General features: G+C 58.2%; 1 protein-coding gene across 1 annotated transcript; it reads right to left on the reverse strand.

Moving 5' to 3' along the window:
• GRAP (GRB2 related adaptor protein) lies at positions 1-21,498 on the reverse strand. The gene is made up of 5 exons (XM_081583596.1): positions 21,358-21,498; positions 15,411-15,508; positions 10,786-10,908; positions 2,949-3,117; positions 1-1,135 (listed from the first exon to the last, which is right to left on the reverse strand). Exons 1-5 carry the CDS (start codon positions 21,433-21,435, stop codon positions 950-952), a joined length of 654 nt encoding a protein of 217 aa, XP_081439722.1. The 5' UTR covers positions 21,436-21,498; the 3' UTR covers positions 1-949.
• Between the last annotated feature and the right edge of the window lie 781 nt (positions 21,499-22,279).

A 22,279-nucleotide genomic window follows, 5' to 3' on the forward strand; every position in this document is an offset into this window, starting at 1 on the left:
TTTTACTGTGTTTATTTTGAGTTCACGGGCCCAGGTCATGAGCAGCGAATTCACCAGAGCTCAGGCCTCTGAGCATCCCAGGTCGTATGGCAGCGCCATCCCCATGGACACCCAGCCTCTCCTTAAGCCAGGCCCACCGAGGCTGCCCCCATCCTGGATGCTGCTGGACCCCAAAGCCCAGCTCCTCCCCTAGCTCCCCACCTGGTCTGCAGTGCCGCATGCTTCCTAAGGCCCTGGTCTGGGCAGAACGTGGGCCTCAACAAATACGGCAGGTGCAGCTGTGTCTCCTAGGGGGCCATGTCCAGGGCTGCCCCCTTGGAGTGCTTCCGTCCCATGGGGCCAGTGGCAAGGAGCACCTGCCTCCATTCCTCCCACCCCTGCCCTCCTTCCTCGGGACCTCGCCTCCACCACCACCCAGCACTAAGTGTCTGCAGTGGACAGGGGTGTTGGAGGCCTGTGGAGCCCAGAGTCTTTGAGGGACAGCCGAGAAGTCGCTTTCCACTGGGGTCTGTTCAGCAAGTCCAGGTCACCGGTACACAGGGCCCTGGCCCCCTCCGCAGTAGCCAGCCCTTGGGGCTTTGAATGGAGGGACAGGCAGGCCCAGCCTGTGGTTCCTTGGCTGGAGCCCCCAGTGTATGGAGCCCGAGTCCTCAGTCCTCCTGGGGCGGGGCATTGGTATTCGGAGTGGACGGGCCCTGCTGGCCACCCTGTGATGTCAGAGGCCAGCGGAGTCCCTGGAGCCCCCCAGACCGGTGGGCACTGCACATGGCAGTGGTTCCGGGGTGCTGGGCCCATCCCAGTTAGCATGAAGCACCAGAGGCCAGCCAGACAGTCAAGAAGCCCATGCTCCTGTGCAAAGCCCTGGATTGGGGGCGCCAGTGTCCTCTCTCCAGACCTCTGTGCCGGGTGGACGGCGGGTCCACTGACTCAGCCCCTGGGCCCACTCCAGTCACAGGTGCACTGGCTGGACATAGCTCCGTGGGAAGAAGCCGATCTGTCCGGAGAGCCGGCCCCGCCACCAGCAGGGGTCAAGGCGCTCCAGGACCTCAATGATGTCACCGCGGCGGAAGCTGAGCTGGGAGGGGTCCTGAGCCGAGAAGTCAAACTGGGCCTGGGCAAAGCAGGCCCTGGGCGGCTGCAAGGAAGGAGACTGTCAGTGGGCCCTTCAGGAGCTCCCGGCTGGGCTGTCCCCACGGAAGCTCCAAGAGGAGGCAGAGATGGGATTGAACCCAGCTCTGTGTCCAGGTTCAGACAACAGCCATCCCCCCACCCCACCCCACCATGGGCCTCCCGCTGCTCACTCCCTGCACATCTGCAGCACAGACCCTGCATCTCCACAGGGTCTGTCCCGGCAGCCCAGCTGGGACCACAGGACCAACAATCAAGGGACCGAGTCCTGGGCCTCAGCATGGGACTTTGGTTAGGTCCCTGCGCATCTTGGGGGCTCTCTCCTGAGCTTTTGAATCCAGGCCCCAGACCTACGGGAACAGGCCTTGTAAACTGTAAAGTGATGTGTGGCTATGAGCAGTCTACTGCTGTTGCCCTTGGTCAGGCTTTGAGGCAAAGGATATCACTTTGTACCTTCCATCTCTCAGGCTGGGCTCTAGTCCCACCTGTGCCCCAGTGACCATGGGTAAGTCCCTGACCTCTGTGGAACTTGGTTGCCCCCTGTGAACGGCTGCTGGACAAGAGCTCCCCCTCGGGCACGCCACCCTGGCGCCGTGATGATCACACCCAGCACCCTGGCCCTGTCTGCCCACCAGGCACTCTGCTCCAAGCCTGCAGAATCTCATCTGGGCAGGCGATAGGATCACAGACAGGCTGTAATTAGCGGTTCTCTGCTCAGGACAGAGGAGGCAGCCTGGGTCCCAGGGGCCGGGCCTGCTCTGCAGTCGCCTCGCAGGGTGGGTGACCTCGGAGCCAGGCGGTGGGTGTGGGAGAGCCCTCCAGCATCCCCCAGCTCCCTTGTGGCCCCGTCACATTTTCCAAGGGCAGAGCTGGCCCAGGCAGCAGACCCACTGGGGGAAGCGTCCCTGAGACTGAGCTCTGAGCTGTCCAGGCACTAAGTGTGCTGATGGGAGGAGGGTGTATAAGGCGAGGGGTCGGGGGTGGGGTCCTCTGAAAACACTGTTTACTCTCCTATTAGCTCCCAGGGCTCATCCTGCTGCCCCCAGGGGAAACTGAGGCCCAGGGGAGGGATGAACTGGCCCTAAGATCATACTTGGCTAGGAGCGGGGCTGGGGGCGCCTAGGAACAGGCAGGACTGGAGCAGCAGCCCGCAGCCCCCTCCCCGTCCCCCACAGAACCCAAGTTCACTAGGCTGTGCAGGGTCCTGACCTCCAGCCCCAGGCCTTGCTGACACTCCGTCCCAAGGAAAATAGTTTGTTAGGTCTAATAACCCCACTGGCTGGTTTCGTCACCCTAATGAGACTGAGATCTGGTCCCAGGGCCCCTTGATGAAAGAGCCAGCTGGCAAATTGCTGTTATTGTGAGGACAAGGGGTGGCTGGACACTTTCCACCAGGCCAGGGGTGGCTGGACACTTTCCACCAGGCCAGGACCTAGCCCACAGGCACCCCCCTGCCCCACCCCCCACCCCAGGCCAGCTGCTGGCAAGCAGAAGCCGGTGCTGACCCCACATGGCAGGCAGCCTGGGACGAGTCCCGTTGCTCCCTGAGCCTCAGCTTCCTACCTGTGAGGTGCAGGCTCCCAGGAGGCTCAGCAGGTGGCATACCTTCATTCACTCAACACACAACTACTGAACACCTACTGTGTGCAACGCACAGCTCCTGGCTGAGAACAAGCCAGGCTCTGCTTACCCGGCAGTTTCTACCCGCCCTTCCCGCCTCCCGCCGTCCCCCCAACTCCTCTTGCCTCACAGCAACCCCCAGGACAGAACTGGAGAAGCTGTACTGGACCCTCCCCCTGCCGCCCCCCAACCCCACCTACCTTGGGCAGGGGCTCCTCGTCCTGCAGGAAGACCTGCCGCTTCTTGGCGATGGTGGTGGTCCGGTAGAAGGCGACCAGCTCGTTAAGAGAGTTGAACTTCTCCTCCCACAGGTAGTACTTCCCTGAGGGCTCACGTAGCACCTTGAAGTGCTGCACCTGGTCCCCATAGCTGGGGGAGAGGCCACCTCAGACGGCTGCTCAGATGGGCCCTCCCCCTGCCCCCCAGAACCTGGCCTTTTCCTGTCATGGTGAGGCCCAGAGTCAGGAGGAGACAAGATGGGGAAGGGGTCCCAGGCCTCATCAATGGGCTCTGTGCAAGGCACAGGGAATCTCCCAGCTGTGGAGTGTGGAGTTAAGGGTGTAGACCCTGGATCAGGACACTTTCTTGCTGTGTGACCTTAGGCAAATCACTTACTTTCTCTGAACCTCGGTTTCCTCATAGTAACACCTCCCTTCTGGGTGAGCGCTCATTTATTGGCAATATTGCATGGTTCCTCTGAGAGAGGTGACCAGACAGCATCTCTTCTCTCCAATGTCCCCTCAGCCTTAACTCTATTTTCCCTCCCCCACCTCATCCCCTCCCAGCCCTCACAGTCCCTTGAGGGGTGAGTCCTAAGACTATCCTGACATAGACCAAAGCCTGCCAGTGTGCAAGAAGCTCAGGCTGTGGGATGCTTCTTGTCCACCCCCACCCCCCTTAAGAACCTTCCATGGCTCCCCACGGCCCTTGGCCCTCGGGGTAAAATCCTAACACCTTGATCTCAAGGTCTGGCTCTGATGATGTGTCCAGCCTCATTTTCTTCAAATACGCTCGGATGCGACCCCTTTCTCCTCTGCCTCGCTTTACCCAGCCTTGCAGCCTAGCTGCACCACATCCCACCCCCCTGCCCAGCACCTTCCAACTGAAGGGATGGCCTGCCTCTCCCAGACTGGCCACAGGGCAGAGGGACCTGCCGGTGCCTCCCCGTGCTCAGCCTATCCCACACCAGGAGGGACCGCACATGACTGGGCAGCCTGAGCTCCTGCAGTCCTGCCTTCTGTGTGCTTCAAGGGCCTGGACCGGAGCTCGGTGTCCATGCCCCAGCTGCCTATCCCTGTCTGTGCTCACTTCCTCCACCTATCAGCCCGAGGCCCGGCATGCTGCCTTGTTAAAGGTAAGATGTGAGATTTAAGATAGAGATTTGTTCCGGGTAAATACCTTCCGTTCAGTGCTTGTCTCTGGGCCTAGGGCAGGGGGATCCTCCCACCCTGCCCAAGGCAAGGATCCCAACCATGCACAGCCTCTCTCTCCACTTTCAAGCATGCCTCCAGGCCTCTGCTGCATTATTTCTTTCAGATTCTTTTTCAGTCAAACTCTTACTCATGCTTCAAAGCCCGGGTAACATGGCCCAAGCTCTGTGAGCTGCCTCAGACGCCCTCAGTCAGAGTCAGGGGACTCCTCGTCTTCCTCAGCCCTGTGCAGCCTGCCTGTAACCCGCTGCTCACAGATACCCAAAGGCAGGAAGGCAGGAAGGCAGGAGTCGGCCCAGGCATAGGCCAGTTGGGAGAGGATCTGGTCAGGGACACTGTGGGACAGCCCAGGGTGTCCATGCTCACTGGCTATTTCATTCCCAGACCCTGCCAACACCCCCCAACCCCCACTGGCTCTGAACTGTGGTCCTAGCCCCTCTAACACACGTCCACTCTCAGGGCAGCCAGCTCCACCCACAGAACTGAGGCCAGAAAATGCTGGAGGCTCTGTGACCAGGCAGAGCCATCACCCCGGCCCGCGACAAAGCCGCTCGTGTGCCGTCAGCAAACATTGTTCCCAGGTGACTAAGCAGCTGTGCTGTCGGCTGTGGGACATGTGTGTCCACGTCCTGGGATGGGAGGAGGGCAGGCGGGTGGGCAGGCGCCTCCCTCCTGTCCGGCCTGCTGCAGCCTTGGTCCTTGACTCCCTTGTGCCCTGTCACCGAGAGCCTGGGGTTCTCTCAGCCCCTGGACTGTGGCCGTGGTGCTGGGGAGGCAGAGGCCCTGACTCGGTGCCATCCCCGAGGAGGAGCCAGGAGTGTAGACAGCAGCTGTCCTCCGAGTGAGGGGCGGAGGAGGGTGTACGGGTTTTGAGGAGACCTAAGCTCCAAGTGAGCACAGTTTTGAACACTCTGGTGTTTGAAGGTTACCTTCAGTCACCCGGACGTCACCTAGAATGGAGCGTTTCCCTGATCATACCCAGGGGAGGGGCGAGGCCTGGGAGGGGGCAAGGGACCCAGCAGTTCTAGAAGCTTATTGTTGTTGTTCAATTGATAAGTAGTGTCCGACTCTCTGCGACTCCGGGGACTCTCTGCGGGGACTCTCTGCAACTCCGGGGACTGCAGTGCGCCAGGCTCTGTCCTCCACTATCTCCCAGAGTTTGCTCAAATTCATCAGCCTGACAGCTAGCAGATTCTCAAACGTGGGACACTCTCATGGTCCAGCCCCCAGCCTGTGCATGGCTCAAGATGGGATAGCGGGGCCCAGAGGGGAGAGGAGCCCGTCCACGGCTGGGGGCAGCTGGTCTGCTGTGTCTGTGAGCAGGTGTGACCCTCCTCTGAGCCAGCCCCCGGCCTGACGAGTGACCGACCCTCTTCCATGTGACAGGGCTGAGGACCCAGCACCTGGGCAGGCTCTCTCTCCCTGCCAGCCTGTCTCCTACCTCCCCAGCCCCGAGTCTAAGTCCAGGTGGCCCCGGAGCTAGGAGGGGTGGCCCTGCTGGGTGAGCCTTCCCAAGCTGGAGGGGGCACCAAGCCTGGTGTATGTGTGTGATGTCTGGGCCTGCGTATGCTGGTGTCTCTCCATCACACCTGGATGTGTGCACATGTCTCTCCCTGCTCTGGGAGGCCGGCCGTGTGCATCCGTCTCCGAGCAGCCATGGGTGTGTGTGTCTCTGTTTGTGACCCCATGCCCACCTACCCAGGGGGGTGAGGGCTGGGCCAGCCCCTGGGCTGTCAGAAAAGTCTAAAGGATGAAGTCAGGCCTGATGCTAGCTGCCACTGGTCCTGCCCAGCAGGTTTTTCTGGCCTGGTGGAGGCAGCAGCCAGGGTGACAGTGGCCTAGGGTGGATAAACAAGGCTGGGGTAAGGTGTCAGGAACCCCAGGACCCCCCAGTCAGGGCTTGGAGACCAGGTTGGTGGCCTGGTGGAGGCCAGGTTGCTGACTGCCTACTGGGTGATCTCTGTTAAGGCATGGCCCTTCTGTAGACTCAGTCTTCCCATCTGTGAAAAAGGAGGGGGTGGATGACTTGTTCTGCAGCAGATGTGAGATAGAATCAAACTGACCTTGGGAAGGGAGTGGAGACAGAACCCCCAACACCGGGTTTTTAGCCTCAGGGAAGGAGAGCGGAAGGGCAGACCTTGTCTTTCAGGTCATGGGGGTGTCAGTGGGCACGAGCTCTGCTGTTTCTGGCTGTGTGACCTCAGGCAAGTTACTGCATGTTTCTGAGCCTTTGTTTCTTCACTTGAACACCAGACTTCTGGGGTCACTTCCTCTCTGTCTTTGCCTGCATAAAATTGTGCCTTCCTTTGATTCTTTCCTGCTTCATTTTCAAAGAGCCTTTTTCACCTCCCAAGATTTTATATAATTTACTAATTGTTTAGTAAATTATACATACACATCTCTACATACATACGTGTATACAATTATCAGTTGCCCCAGTGGAACCTGAGCCTAAAGGACAGGGAGCTTTGTCCGAGTTGGCAGCTGAGTCCCTGAAACTGGGCACGGGGCCTGGCACACAGTAGGGGCTCAGCAACCAGAGGGGCACAGCAAACAGGTTGGGACCCCAGGCACCTGAGCATGAAAAGAAGCAAGTGTCTTCCTGGTCTCACTGGGGAACAAACTGCTTCCAACCAAGGAGCCCACCTCAGCCTGGATCGGAGTGGGGGCAAAAGTTACACAGCCAGGCCGTGCGCCCCTGCCCTGGCCCTCAGGCCACCAGCTCAGACATGCTCCTGGAGGTGGGGGTGGGGGGTGACAGCCCTTTGTAAACTCGTAAAGGGCACCCAGCCGTGGCCACCATGGCTCCAGGAGGCAGAGCAAGGCCTGTAAACCCCACCTCTGACAGCTTTATGAGGCTTGGCGGGAGCATGCAGGAGATGCCACTTGCGTAGGATCAGAGGTCCTGGGAGCCCTGCCAGTGAGGCAGAAACGCTCTTGCACATGCATCTGTGTAGTCATCACCCAGAAGGGTGGCTGTTAGGTCACTGGACTTCACGACGTCCTGGCTACTGTCTCCACGCTGGAGATAAGGACGTTACAGCTAAGGAGGACGGATCTGCTGAGGTTACACAGGAGGAGAGCTGGGATACCCACCCTCACATGGCCACTGACCTTTCTCTAACAGCCTGGGACCATGGGGCTGGGGCCAGGAGGCACTGTGTGGCCCTGGAAGGACTGACATGACAATAACAACGATAGCTGGCTTTTGGGATTGTTGTTGTTCATGTCTCTAAGTCATATCTGACTCTTTGCGACCCCATGGACAGTAGCCCACCAGGCTTCTTTGTCGATGGAATTTCCCAGAACACTGGAGTGGGTTGCCATTTCCTTCTCCAGGGGATCTTCCCCACCCAGGGATCAAGCCCGTGTCTCCCGCACTGGCAGGCATATTCTTTACTGCTGAGCCACCAGGGACGCCGACATTTGGGGAGAACTTGCTGTGTGCTGGCAGCATACTCAGCCTCTTACATCGATGTTCATCTCACAGATGAGGAAACAGACCAGGGTACCTTGCCCAGGACTGCTGCTGCTGCTGCTGTGGCTAAGTCACTTCAGTTGTGTCCAACTCTGTGCGACCCCACAGATGGCAGCCCACCAGGCTCCCTCGTCCCTGGGATTCTCCAGGCAAGAATACTGGAGTGGGTTGCCATTTCCTTCTCCAATGCACGAAAGTGAAAAGTGAAAGTGAAGTCGCTCAGTCGTGTCTGACTCTTCGCGACTCCATGGACTGCAGCCTACCAGGCTCTTCCGTCCATGGGATTTTCCAGGCAAGAGTACTGGAGTGGGGTGCCATTGCCTTCTCCGTGCCCAGGATTATACAGCTGATATTCTTGCTCAAAAGCCCCTCTCCTAGCCACAGATGCCCTGAGTCTGTTTCCTGCTCTAATATCTGCCTGGTGGTCCTCCAAGGGCCCTGAAAGGCCCCCTGAGAGAGGATGGACCAGAGTAGGGGCAGGACCCAGGACTCTGGCCCTGGGGGATGCAACTGAGGCTGGAGGGTGCCACCTGGTGGTGCTGTGTACACACCACAACCTGGGGGCCCAGGGTCTGGCTCTGAGCTGGGGGAGAGGGCTTGGCCAGGATGCCTGGGGCAGAGCAGGAGTAGGGTGGGAGTATGATATGTGTGTGGGGATTTCTCCAAGGGACACTCCAGGCCCCTTTCCCAGACAGCACTGGTGCTGGCTCCCCAAAACTGCCCATCCCCCTCCTGCTCAGACAGACAAACTGCTCTCCAAGCCCACCCTTCTCTGCCCCACCTCTGGGCCCCACCTCTGGGTCTTCACACTTGTTATTCCCTGGGCCTGGCATCCCCTCTCCTCTTTGTGCACCAAACCCCTACTCATGCTTTGGGGCTCAGCTCCGATGTCATCTCCTCTAGGCTGTGGAGTGTCTGCTGTCCTACACACACACACCCCAAAGGTTGAGCTGGCTGGCCCTGACCCCGTGCCTGGGGCGGTGGGTCTGCACGCCCAGGGAGGCGCCAGGAGAGGGAAGGGTGCCAGGGTACCCATGGCAGAAGTTCAGGCCATAGGATCCACTCTCAGGGGAGGGGGAGGCGGGTAGGAGCTCAGCTCAGGCTGCAGGGGTGGCCAAAGAAACCCCCTGTGCCCTGCTTTGCTGTGACCTTGGAGCTGATTCCTGGAGCGAGGCCAGACCAGCCCGGCAGGCAAGCACCTTTCCCAGGAGATACTGGGCCCTGGGAGCCGACACAGGGAAAACTGCCACTTCCTGTTCCTCAGGGGACCCACTGGCCTCAGGGGCTGGGCTGTGGAGCCAGGGGGCTCTAGATGCTCAGGGCCATCGGGGTGGGAGGTCAGGGCCAAGAACTGGTGTCTCACCACCCTTGAGGTTCAGAGAGGAGGAGAGCCATGGCCTTGGATCAGGAGCGCAGCCTGTTCCCAGGGGAAATGGAAGTGAGAAAAGCCAAGGCTGGTGACAAAGCTTGGAGAGGCGCGGGTGAGGGCTGTGACCCCTGATGTGGGACCACCATCCCCAGAAGCTCTCCTGACACCCACCTGCTGGGGCTCCAGTGTGCTGACCGCACACCACCACAAACTGTACAGAACAGACAGAAAAGGCCTCCCTTGGGACACATTCCTGCAAATAGGAGCCTCATGGCCGGCCTGCTGGGAGACACAAGCTCTTCCCTCCCCTGAGCCTGGTGCCCCGTCAGACTTGCCCCCACAGGAGCCATTAAAGCCATCCTATGTTCATTTATCCATTGAAAAATAAGCCAGCCATTGGCTGTTACAGATCTCAGTCCTAGAAGACTGTGCCATCCAGCACACTGAGGCCACACTGCCCATGTCCACCCACCCATCCCATCTAGCTACGTGCCCAGTGCCCTCAGCAACCCTGATGGTGGTATTATTGTTGGTGGTCCCCAATTCACAGGCACATGTCACCTCCCAGACCCTCCGCACCCCAGTGCTAATGCCAGCGGCTCCGCCTAGCTCTTTCCAGGGCCCCCCTCGATCCCGGCCATCCTCCCTGCTCGGTAGCCCGAGGGATCCACTCCCTTCCCCTACTGGGAATGCTCCTCAGGGGCCTGTTGCGCTGGGGGAACCCGCCACCTGGTCGGGACCTGTCAGGCCATTCTCTCTGGATTTGACACCCCTCCCCACACTGGTTTTGCCCACTCACCCCAGGGGCTTTCCATTTGCTATTCCCTCTGCCTGGAAGCTCTCCTCCTGGTCTTCACTCCCGGGGCCCTGGGACAGCCTACACCACAGCTGCAGATCTCTGCTCAAACCTGAGGCCATCTGTCCCTGCCACCTGGCTCCTGCTGTGTTCGTTTCTCTCCTTGTTCAAGGTCTGTCTCCCCCACTAAGACACAAACCCTGAAGGACAGAAACTTTGTTTTTTTACTGTTGTTTCCTGAGTCCCTGACGCTGCCTGGCACACTGCACATAACTCAGCAACTAGTCCTTGAATTGCTGCACCCATATCCCCCTGTTCCAGGTGCTGAAGAGACAGGACAGAGACCAACAGGGGGCCGAGCCCCACCCCAGTTCCTGCCCCTCGTTCTGCCTGGACTCCTCATTGCCCCATTGTAACTTCTGGTTTCAGGTTCCGTGCTGCCCAGAGGCTGCCACCCTGCTTCAGTGACAGTCACTATTCTAACGGCTCTTGATAGAATGACTCATTCGTTCCTCTCAATAACTCATTTTACACGTAAGGAAACAGGTACAGAGAGGTTAAGTGACTTGCCCAAAGTCACACAGACAGGAAATGGCCAAGCTGGAATGTGAACCTAAGCACCCTGGCCCCAGGTCCATCCTCTTGACTGTGCAGCACATGAGGGACCCTGTCCAGAGCACACCCTAGACATCCACCCCGGGGGAGCCTGCGGCTCTCCCCCAGCAGCCTTGTCATATCAGCTTCCCCTGGTGACTTGCTGCTCATGGAACAACACCCGATCCTTCGGCCTGGCATGGGAGGACTCCCAGTCGGCCTCCCATCCTCACTGCCCAGCGCCACTCCCTGCAGTTGCCTCACCCCCGACCCCCAGACGATCATCTGCTTCCAGGGGTCTGTCGTTCCCTCCACACTCCGAGGGCCTGTCCTTGCCCAAACTCCTCTGCATGCCGGGATCAGAACTCACTTCACAGAGACGGAGAACTCCCCTGGGGAGCTCTCACTCTCCCGGATCAGGAAGGCTCCTGGGTGGTTCCGCTTCATCAGAATCTCTTCTGCCAGCTGCCGGGAGATCCGGCCCGAGTACCACCTGCAGAGAGGGCAAGGTGAGGGCGGGGGGCTGGCCACCCTGCCTAGTGCCAGGCACCCATCACTGCCAGGTCCCCCCAGCAGTCCTGGACACAGAAGGTGTGACTGCACCCACTTTACAGACTATCAACCTGAGGCCCAGAGAGGCAGAAGTCATGTACACAAGGTCACACGTGGTGGCAGACAGGAGCTGTGCCTAGTCCCAGCATTCTGGCTCCTGAGCACAAGCCTTTGCCACCACACCAGGCAAACACACAGGGCTTCCCATGTTGTGCTAGTAGTAAAGAACCCGCCTGCCAGTGCAGGAGACGTAAGAGTCTCGGGTTCGATCCCTGAGTTGGGAAGATCCCCTGGAGGAGGGCATGGCAACCCACTCCAGTATTCTTGCCTGGAGAATCCCACAGACAGAGCTTAGCAAGCTACAGTCCACGGGGTCGCAAAGAGTCAGACACAACTGAACGACTTAACATGCGTACACACTCAGGCAAACACACACTTCTGTGAACTCCGACCCATCCACCCCCACCTGGGCTTTTACATTTCCTATTGTAGGTTCTTAAAAGTGAAAAAATATTTTACAGATGACCAAAGAGAAATGGGTTTCCCTGGTGGCTCAGATGGTAAAGAATCTGCCTATAATGTAAGCGACCCAGGTTCAATCCCTGGGTGGGGAAGATCCTCTGGAGAAAGAAATGGCAAGCCACTCCAGTATTCTTGGCTTGGAGAATTCCATAGACAGAGAGAGCCTGGTGGGCTACATTCCATGGGATTGTGAACAGTCAAACACAATTTATTTTGTCTTTTTTTCCAGTCAGACACAATTTAGCAACTAAACCACCACCAAAGAGAAATAGCAGCTTTGCTCTGGTGAGGCAGTGTCTCTCCCTGTACCCATCTCTCAGATGCACAGACAGAGGCCACCTGGACTTTTTCTCACAGGTTCAAGTCCCTCTTCCTTCTGACCAAACAGAACTGGGTATACAGAAGGTTCCTGGTAAATGCACCAGGCAGTTTGGCAGAGTCCGCATCTTTGGGAATCGCCTACCCTCAGAGGGCCCAGGTGATCTCCAACTGGCTTCCCAGCCCCAGGGTTTTAGTCCACTCCTGATGTTCACATGGGTAAACCAAAGCCCAGTGTGGCCAGAATCTCACCGTGGGACCTTGGCACCCCGAGGCTGTTAAGCCTCCCTTCCCTGCACCGTTTCCTTTCTCCCCTTCCTGAGTCTGAGCGCGTGGGCGGATAGAGGCGGGAATTTCCTGTCATGTCAGGATGTTGACAGAGAGCCCTCCAAGCCCAGCACAGCGGCTCAGGTGCAGGCAGACGGGGTCCTGCCCGTAGCGCCATCTGCCCCTCCCCTGCCTGCTACGTGTGAGCACTGGTGGCTCCTCCAAGGGCTTTCTACTGATGTGCCTGGCCTGTGTGCGGGGGGTTGGGTCCCCAACGTCCTCAGGTGGTGACCGAGGGGAGCAGGACAGTCACCCTGCTCAGCTTGAGGCGCTGGCTCCCTGGTTCCGGCCAGAAGGAGCAGTTCCAAGGCTCCTCCCCACCTTCCACCTCAAAATAAAATCCCGGTCCTGACATTGTGTTCTAGACGCCACTCCTGGGAGCCCATACCCCAAAAGTGAGCTTCTAGCCCACAGCTGCCCCCGTACTGGGGAGTGGGGAAGCCTGGGCCCGTCTCACAGCGGGTTTTCCCGGAGTGGAGGCGGTGGAGGTGGCGGCCAAGGGTGGGGCTCCAGGCTGCCTCTGAGAGCTCCGCTCGGGTCTCTGGGAGTCCCAGAGGAGCCCCCAGGCCGGAGGCCGAGCTGGGGCTCGGGGGGCCCAGGGCTCGGGGGTGCCCGGAACGGAGCTCCTCTGGGAAGCCCCCAGCAGGAACAGGTGTAGGTGCTGCCGCGGGGGGAGCAGGGGTCCAGTGGGGCCCCATGTGGGCGTTTCCCGAGCCCGGTGTCTCTGAAGAACACACAAAACCCTACAGGAGGCGTCCATGTGTGGGCGGCCGTCACCCTCAAAGGCTTTCACAACCGCAGTCTTAAGGAGGCTGCCCAGCCCCCTCCAGGTCCTCGGTGGCCCAAAGGACAAGATGGGAGAAACCAGCCTCCCCGTCCTGACACCCCCAGCTCACTCCTCACTTAGCCCCCATTTTACTGATGTGGAAACTGAAGCCCAAGGAGGGGCAAAGGCCCCCCCGAGAGTTGCCTGGCAAATCTCCCCGATTCCACTCTGGTGGGCACAGCCCAGGCCCACAGCACCTGAGGCAAACCTCCCTCCGTCTCTGACCCTGGACAGGCCACTCATCTCTGTGCTGCTGTCTCCTGGCCCACAAGATGGTGACGAGAGCACCCAGCTCTCAGGGCCCTTGGGAGGACGAGGGCATTGCCACCTGCAGGGGTTTACTGCCACTGCTACGACCTTCACCCATGCGCACCCCACCTCCCCCATCGTTAGCCAGTCTGCCCACACTCCCAGCAAACTTCTACTCTACCTCCCGGGCCCAGCAGACCGTACACCCCTAGACCTCCACACAACTGGGTCAGACCCTCGGTGGACCCTGCCCGCAATGCCCAGAGGCCCTGGGAGTAGATGGTCTGCATCACACCTCCCTCGGACTCCCTGGCTGCAGGGTGGTGGTGGTGATCAAGGTCCCCCTGAGACCCGTGCCCTGCCATGTCCCACGCTGGAACCCCAAGGGCTGAGTCAGACACTGGCTGGACTTTCCCCACTGCTATTTCAGAGCCAGGGCAGGGGTGAAGTTAGCCCAGAATGCACCTGGACCTGGCCTCAGGCAGGTGGGGGATCTGCCCTTGGTCTCTGATCTGTCCCAGACACTAGTGGCCAAAGACAGCCCCAGGGACCCCAGGGCCATCAGACGTGGAATCCTCCACGGCTGCCATCTGCCCTGATGGAAACTGGCTTCAACCACCATATTGCCCTGAAGGGCATGGCCCTGAAATCCATCAGCTTTTCTTTCCTTCTGAGTAAACCAAAGCCTCTACTTGGGTTTCTCAGCAGCCTCCAACCTCCTAGGCTCCCAGCCTTCTCTGGGCCACAGCCTCCACCTGGAGGCTCCCACTTCCACTGTGTCTTTCACTGACCTGGCCCTGGCTGGTGGCCCTGGCAGGTTCTCTCTATCTGTCTCCCTTTACAGAAGTCAAGGTCACACAGCCCAGAGACCTTGCAGGCCTGGAGGCCAAGCTACAGCACCTGTTGGGGGATGGGAGTGCTTGGAGCCCAGACAGGGTACCTAGGTGGGTAGAAGCCTTACCCAACACAGGAAGCCGGAGGTGGTGGCAGCTTTGGAAAGAACTCGAAGACAGATAAAGAGGAAACAGCCTCCAAGCCCCACCCTGGCCCTGCACCTTCCTCTCCTTTCACTCTACAACCACACACATGTCATGGCTCCCAGCCTGCCCCCTCTAGCTTGCCCAGCCCCATCACCTGCCTCTGCATCAGATGCAGGCCCCCTGTCCATGCTGAAACCCATCCATGGCTCCTCCCACCCTCCACCTGGCATCTGAGGCCCCGCTGCCAGGCCCACAGCCAGGGGTTCTCATTGCCCCTATCCCAGGAATGCCCTTCTCTGACTCTACGCAGCTAACTCCTACACACATCCTTTAAAACCTCAGTTTGTCACCTCTTCCGAGAAGGCCTACCTGGTTAGTTATCTCGATGCTGACTGCCTTCTCTTGTCATACTTTCTTTACCTCCTGTCTCTCCCCGGGACATGGTGCTCTGACCCGAGCATCTCATCACATGTCTCCAGCATCACCCAGGCTGGGTCCCTGGGGCCATAGCCAGTGTTTGGTAAATGACTGTGTCTCAAGGCTACTTCAGCCTTCACTCCACGCATATCCACTTGGTTTTTCATAGATTCTTGGCCACTTAGGCCTGTCCCGGGGCTGAGACTAGGGCATTCAACGTTGAAAACCTGACCAGGGGCTTCCCTGGGCCAGCAGGTCCCAGGCCTGGGGACGCTTGGGCCCCACACTCGACTCCTGCTCGGCCCTGTCCCGGCTCTGCTTGGCTGTTGTCCAGCTCCCCCCTCTCCTGCTCCAATGGCAGGGCCCTCAGGTCTGCCTCCTTCCTGCCGCTCTCCTCCCTGGCCCCTCATCCCCACCCCCACACAGGCTCCTAGGACCCCCCATGAGTGGACCTTCAGCCCTCCTTGTGCTGCACACAGAGAAACAGGAACAGAGAGAGCCAGGGCCTGCCTGAGGTCACGCCATGGCCGGTGGGCCCACCGCTGACTGCCCAAGCCCTGTCCTCTCCAGGGCCCGGATGCTCTCTGGTGTCCCAGGCTCTCTGTGTTGTGGCCTGGACTACCACGATTTGGGACAAGTCATCACATCTCTCTCCCCTACTTCTATTCAGGGTAGAGACAGGGGGTTCCAGACGGATGGAAGGAGGCTGGGGTGAGGCCTTGCAGGTCACTCCGTCTGGGCCAGGCTGGAAGGGGACATTTGGCTGTGGGGCAGGGGGCCTGTGGATGTAGGGGAGCTACTCACGGGTGGGGCTTGACGCGGATGTAGTTCTTAGGGACGAACCCCTCGGCGCCCCGCAGCTCAGCCTTGTACCAGTTCTGGTCGTCTTCCATGTTCAGGATCTGTGGGCAGGAGAGACATGGCCCCCGGTCACCTAGGAGTGTCGGCTTTCCCTGTTGAGGGCACACACCAGCCCCGGGGCCCACGTCCCAGAGGAAGGCAAGGTCACCGGCCCCACCCCGTGTGATTCCACGGTCTTCCCTGACCCGTTTTGGGGGGGCCTGCCCACGGGTCACAGAGGAGGATTTGGTTGGTGGGCTGGCTCTGGGGGCTGGAGCTGGACATCCCAGTGCTGCCACCCAGACCCCCAGCACCCCGTGGGGTTAGGGCAGACCCCGCAGCCCCTCGGTCCCTGAGCTGTGGCCCTGAGCATGGGGCCCACGGTACTCGATGCCTCCGCTAACCCGGGGGTGGGGGGCAGCCTGAGGAGCCCTGCCAAGTGGTGATCACTTGGGGTCACCCACATTTACAAACCCTTACGTCTAAACTCAGGGGTAACGGTTGGGTGGGGGGTTCAGACCCTGGGGAGCAAACGAGAGGTATTTGGGCTGAGACGAGGCTCCTGTCACAGGCTCCTCATTGCCCTGCAGGTGGCCTGAGGGGAACTGAAACCTGAGTGTGGGTAGGAGCCACTGTGGGTGGTGGCAGGACGCTGGGCTCCCTCCCCTGTTGCTGGGCAGGCTCACCAGGGGTCACCCCTTCTCACACCGGCCCCCGGGGCCGCTGTCATCAAAAGCTACTTCACAGAGGAAGACGCAGGCCCAGACAGGGGAGGTGAGCAGGACCCCCTCAGTCTTCACGCCTGTCCTCCTTCATTCTGTCTCTGGACTCCGCCCAAGGGCCGTCTCCCCTGTCTGTCCTAGAGCGGGTTCACGTATCAGCTCAAACCCGGTGGGGATGCTTGGTTGAGACAAAAAATCAGACACAGATGAGCCGCCCAAGCAGAGGCCCCGTGGGAGCGAGGGCTGGGGCAGCAACTTGTCCAATCGCCTGAGCCGCCGACCCCCCTCCTTCCTGTCCCCACTGTCTGGGCCAGGCCAGTGTCCCCAGGGACAGCCGGAAGCAGGTGGCTGACTCAGGAAAACTTTTGCTACAAACCAAACAACACAAAACAAATCCCCCCCACCCCAGCTTAATGGGAAAATCAGGGCCTATGGGACACAGATTCAGTGAAGGTTCCTGGGAGCCTTGGGCTCTAGACCAGTCTGCCTGCCTCTAACTCTCTCTGCAGGCTTGGCGTCAGTTTCTGCACCCGTAAAACGGACACAGCCTACACGGCATGTGGTGGTGTTTTGTGATCTACAAAGTCCTGTGTGGACATGTGGCTGTAACATGTCTCGTATATCCCAGTTTTGTTTGTTTTCCTGTCATCTCCACTCCAGGGAAAGACTCAGAAATGTTCTGATGGGTTGCGGTAGCTGAGGTCTTGCCGTCAACATTGTTCAAAGCCCCCAGACCCTCTGAGATACGGGAATTGCCAACCCTCCCTGGTGATGCTCCCAACTTGGCCTGCCCCCAGCTTGGCCCCTTCTCCTTGGTGCTGTCCTGCGCCACTATCCCCTGGCCAGTGCGGTCACTGAGCACCTCCTGCAGGGCAGGCCCTTTGTCCAGCCCAGTGACACAGCAGAGAGCAGGAGGTCACACTTGAGTGGGCAGAGGCAGAGGGAGAAACAGGAAGCAGACAAATAAACAAGATAATTTAATGCAGTGGGGAGTGTTCGCAAGATATACATCAGAAAGACATAGATGCCTGGTTGGGGCAGGGGATTGTCCACAGGGGTGGGGGAGTGGGCAAGAAAGGCATCTCTGAGGAGGTGACCGACACGTGAGCTGAGGCCCGAATTACAGGAAAGGCTGGACGTGAGAAGATGTGAGGAACAGTGTCCATGGTCGAAGGAATAGCCAGTGTAAAGGCCCTGAGGTGGGAGCAAGCTGTCCTTGGAGCAGAAAGGAAAGAAGTGTGACTGCAGCTGAGGCGGGGCTTGGGCAGTGAGGTGCACAGGGAGAGCGAGAGCTGGACGTTCTTGTACTCTGGTGGGAGTGAGGAGGCAGTTCAGATTTTTATTTTCAAAACCAAGAGGAGCAGGCTTCCCCTGTGGCTCAGTGGTAAAGAATCCCCCTGCCAATGCAGGAGACTCAGGTTCGATCCCTGATCCAGGAAGATCCCACATGCCATAGAGCAACTAAGCTCGTGCACCCCAACTATTGATCCTGTGCTCTAGAGCCCACAAGCTGTAACTACAGAAGCCCACAAGCCCTAGAGCCTGTGCTCAGCAACCAGAGAAGCCGCAGCAATGCGAAGCCTGAGCACTGCAACTAGAGAGTAGTCCCCGTTCCCACAACTAGAGAAAGCCCACGCAGCAACAAAGACCCAGCCCAGCCAATAAATTAAAAAAATTATTTACAAAAACAAACAAGAGGAACCACTGAGGGCCACTGGGGGAAGGTCAGGCTCTGGGCTGTGGCCATTGTGTGGAGACCAGGCTGTGGACTGGAGGGAGGGACATGAGGAGCTGGGCCCAGGTGAGCAGTGATGGGGCCCTGGACTGGGGTGACTGAGATGTGGTCAGATTTGGGATGGTTTAGGGGGAACCGCTGACAGGCTGGCTCTGAGATGCAGAGAAGGCAGCCAAGACCACCCCAAGTTCTGGGCCCGGGTGCTGGTGGGCGGGTGTGGCCGCCAGGTGCGATGGAACAGCTGCAGGGGCAGGAGGGGAGCCCAGGGCCAGCTGTGTCCAACCTGGGGCGCACCGGCCATCCCCGTGGAGGTGCTGAGACCATGCTCTCCCTAAGTCTGGGTTCTGGGGGCCAGGCTGTCAATGTAGAGGTAGAGGTAAGCCAGCATTCACATCCTTCCTCCAGCCAGGAGCGACGGGGTGCTGTGCACCCAAAGCTGCCTGTTCCTGGGAGGGGTCTATGTTTCAGGGAAGTGACATTTGAGGCCACTTGTCCAGAGGGTCGTCTAAGAGCAGAGCTCAAGACTGGAAGAGCAGCGTCCTGCCAGCTCCCAGGGCCTGGATCTGTGTATCCACTGGGCGCTCACAGCTGGTGTGCTGGAAACATGCTCGTGAATGGACACACTGTGTGCTCAGTCACCAGACCCTGGGCGTTGGAGAGGGAACAGGGCTGCCGGGCGATGTTGCAGTTGAACTTTTGCAGTTACAGAAATCGGACTCCAGACCAGCATGAGGTGGGTGATGCACATTGAGTGCAAAATTTTGGGGAGCTCCAAAGATTTCACAAATCAACGTATTTTAAGTATTTTAAGAGAATACGTTAAAAAACCAAAATCAATGCAAAAAAAGTTAATACAGTCATTAGTTAATGATAATGTATCCATATCAGTCTATTAATGTAACAAATGAACAAGGTTGATACTCTAAAATGTTACCATGGGTGAGAGTGGGCGTGCGGTGTCAGATGCACTCCCTCTGTACTATTTTCTTGATTTTTCTGTAAACCTCAAACTGTTCTAAAAATTAGACTGTTTAAAATTTAATGCAAAAAAAAAAATCCATCAAAATCTTAAATCAAGGCAGGATTTGACCTGGCACCTGCACCACCGTGAGAGGAAGGGCCCGTCGCCAGGTCTGGCCCTGGAAAGCCCATTTACTCATCCCTGTCCGTCAGGGAAAGGCAAGGGCATGAACAAGGAAGTGGGACTTGCTGATGGCCCGCCTCCCAGGACCGAGGACTAACTCATCAGGACATTCTGGTGTTTTTTCCTAGGCACAAATCCAGTGCCTAGAAGAGGCTCAGCTTTCCCTTTCTCACCTTCAGAATGTGCGTTTCCCATCCCTAAAACTCAAATCTACTGAATACGTGTGAGTTGGTTCTCTGTGTATATTCCTCTGTATTCTGCCTTTTTGCCACTTCATGTTGCCTCATGAGCATTTTTGCATTGTTAAACGACACCTCCCCAGATGGTGTTTTTAGGGACTGTGTGATATTTTGTGCCACCATGGAGCATGGAGCATGGAGCTAGGCTGAGTCCACGCTGCAGACTCACTCACATCCCCACCGCTGCCAGCTGCATCTCCTCCTTCACTCTCCTCCCCTGCCTCTTCTCTGCATGGTTGGATCCCACTCATCCTTCAGGTCTCAGCTGAAGTGTCACTTCTTTTGAGAGGCTGCCCTAACCCACCCCCACCCCCCATCTAAAGCTGTCCCCCTGCCCCTCCCACCCTCTGCATTCCATCCCTGGGTGATTGCTTCCATCCGTCTGTCACCTCCTGGCATGACTCACCATCTGGAATGTCAGCTCTGGGAGGACAGGGACTGGGCTTTGTACACTGCCTGTGTCCTCAGCACTCAGGACAACGCTCCACAGCTGAGCAAGTGTTTGTTGCACGAAGGAAGGAAAAGGTAGCCCCTCTCATGGCCTGTCATGCCTTGAGAGGTCCCCTCCTGGGTCTCAACTAACATCTTAATCCAGCCTTCCTTCCTCTGACACCCTGTGTCTTGCTGAGGGCCTGCCCCATGCCAGCACTGGTTTATGTCCCTGCCCGCAGGAGCCCAGGTTAGAAGCAAACACAGCAAGAGATGCCAGTGCTCTAGCCAGGATTAGTGGGAACTCGGCCAGTCTCTGGGTGGGTAGTGAGCCCAGTCATCCAGGAGGGAAGGGGGTGTCATAGTTTTTACAGTGATTCCCTTGGGGGACCCCACAGATCCATCCTCGCCACACTGCCCATCACCTGCGTCTCAGGTAGAAAGCACTGACCACCCCATTCCAAATTCCTCATGATTCCACTTTCTCCCAAGCCCCAGAGTCTGGAGCTAGAGACCCAAACTCTCTGATTGGCTAACAAGGCCTGTGAACTGGACCTAGATCTCAGAGTCTCCTGCACTGGCTGGTTGGTCCTAGTGCCAAGCCTGCCCCATCCCTAGGTGACCACACATCCTCAGGTCACCCCCACCTGCAACCCAAGGGGCCCAGAGCCAGCACCCCAGCACAGATAAGGGAAGACTTCCTTAAAATGATGTGGTTCTTCTTAGAACCATCACCCTCCCGCCCCAGCCCAGGTTCAGGGGTTCATGCCCAACCCGACACTGAGCAAGTCATGGTGCCTGGGAGCCTCAGTCACCTGCAAAATGGGGCCGCGGCAGCTTAAGAGGACGTTGGAGCACAACGGCGAGCTCAGACATGGCTCCATACACGGTCAGCCCACGGTAGGTGCTGTCCCTTCCGAGGCCTGAAGCTTGGGGCCCACAGTGGGGACCCGGCTCAGACTGGAAGGATGGCCGGTCTCATGCCCACCGGGCCGGCGTGGAGCCTGGGGCCAAGGGAGCTTCCTGAGCGGGACTTGATGGCAGCTCCAGCACCCAAATCATGTCACCCACTCCCAAGTCAGGACCCTGAGCTCCACTTCCAAATGCAGGCACGTAAGCAGGGACACTTCCCGAGAGAGAAAGCCTGGAAACACCTCTGCCCTGGAGGGTGTGTGCTCCTCACAGAGGTCCCACGAAGGGGCTGCGTAGCATTGAGACTCATCTCACTTGCGGGAAGGCCCATCTAGACCCTTAGTCACAGTTGTTTTATCCGTGATAGGTTAGTGTGTGTACTTCATTCCCAAGACCCTCTCTGTCTCAGTCTCTGTCTCTTTGCCTCTCTCTAACTAATTTCAAATTCTTTCCTGGGAAACTAGGTGTTGAATCAGCCCCTGCCACTTGCTACGCTGAATTCTCAGAATGGCTCTTAGAGGAGGGAGCACTAACTCCCCATTTCTCAGATGGGAAAACTGAGGATCAGAGGCAGAAGGTGGCTTGTCCAGAGTCACATAGCCAACGACTGGAGAAGCCAGGCCTATCTTCCTCCAGAGACTAGACTCTATTAGAAGGGCCATCCAGGCCCTGATTTTAAGCACCCCCCCATACCACATAGGCCCAGCTCGGCCAGCCCCAACCACCCTACCTTGAGCGTGTCCCCCTTGTTGAAGGCCAGCTCGTCACTCTCTGTGGCCTGGAAGCTGTACAGTGCCACCGACTCCATGACGCCGTCCCCAAGCCCCGGCAGCTGGGCTGCTAGCAGGGCCAGCAGCTTCCTGCTTCCTCTGTAGTCGAGGACCAGCTTCCTTTGTTTTGAGAGCGTGTTTGTGCTTTTGAAGCTGAGACAGAGACTTCCCCTGACGGAGAAACAGGAAGCAGAGATGTCCCAGACAGGGGGTGTGAGCCACAGGGCCCTCTCAGACTCCAGGGTGTCCCCCAGCAGCCCTGGGAGTGGGTCCTCCTCCTGCACCCACCTTACCGGTGATAAAACTGAGTCTCCAGAGCAGCAAGAATGCTCAACTTGTGGTCCCAGCCACTCCCACTCATTTACCAATCCATCCACCACAGTTTCTAAACTCTGCCACCCCCTGTGACCCCCTATTGACCCCAAGCTCCTGGCCCAACCACCAGGGCCCTCCCTGTTGCTCCTTCCCGCCCCACCTCTCCAGACTCATCCTTTGTTACTCCCCTTCCCCCTGAACAAACCTGGGCTGCAGCTGCAGCAGGGGGACACCCCACATGTCCAATTCATCCCCCAGCCTTTCCACATGCATGGCCTCTCTTCCCTTTTCTCTTCCCAGGAGACTCCTATTCATCCATCAATGCCCAGCTCAGAAGGCACCGCTTCTGATTTAAACACTGGGCACCTTCAGTGGGATGGTGAGCCTAAGGTCAAAAAGGACTGAAAATAAATGTGGTCCTTTGCTTAGGTTTGCTGGGTGGGTGGTGAGATCGGTGCAGCAATTCTGGGATGAGGCTGAGTCTCATGGGAAAGAACGTAAACCACTGAATGCAGCGAAGCCGTCGGAACCAAGGACAGAGGATGGAGTTTGCTGTGCAGGGAAGGA

This window comes from Giraffa tippelskirchi, chromosome 3, assembly GCF_054371585.1.
Source record: "Giraffa tippelskirchi isolate mGirTip1 chromosome 3, T2T-mGirTip1v1.2.pri, whole genome shotgun sequence".
Lineage (NCBI taxonomy): Eukaryota > Metazoa > Chordata > Mammalia > Artiodactyla > Giraffidae > Giraffa > Giraffa tippelskirchi.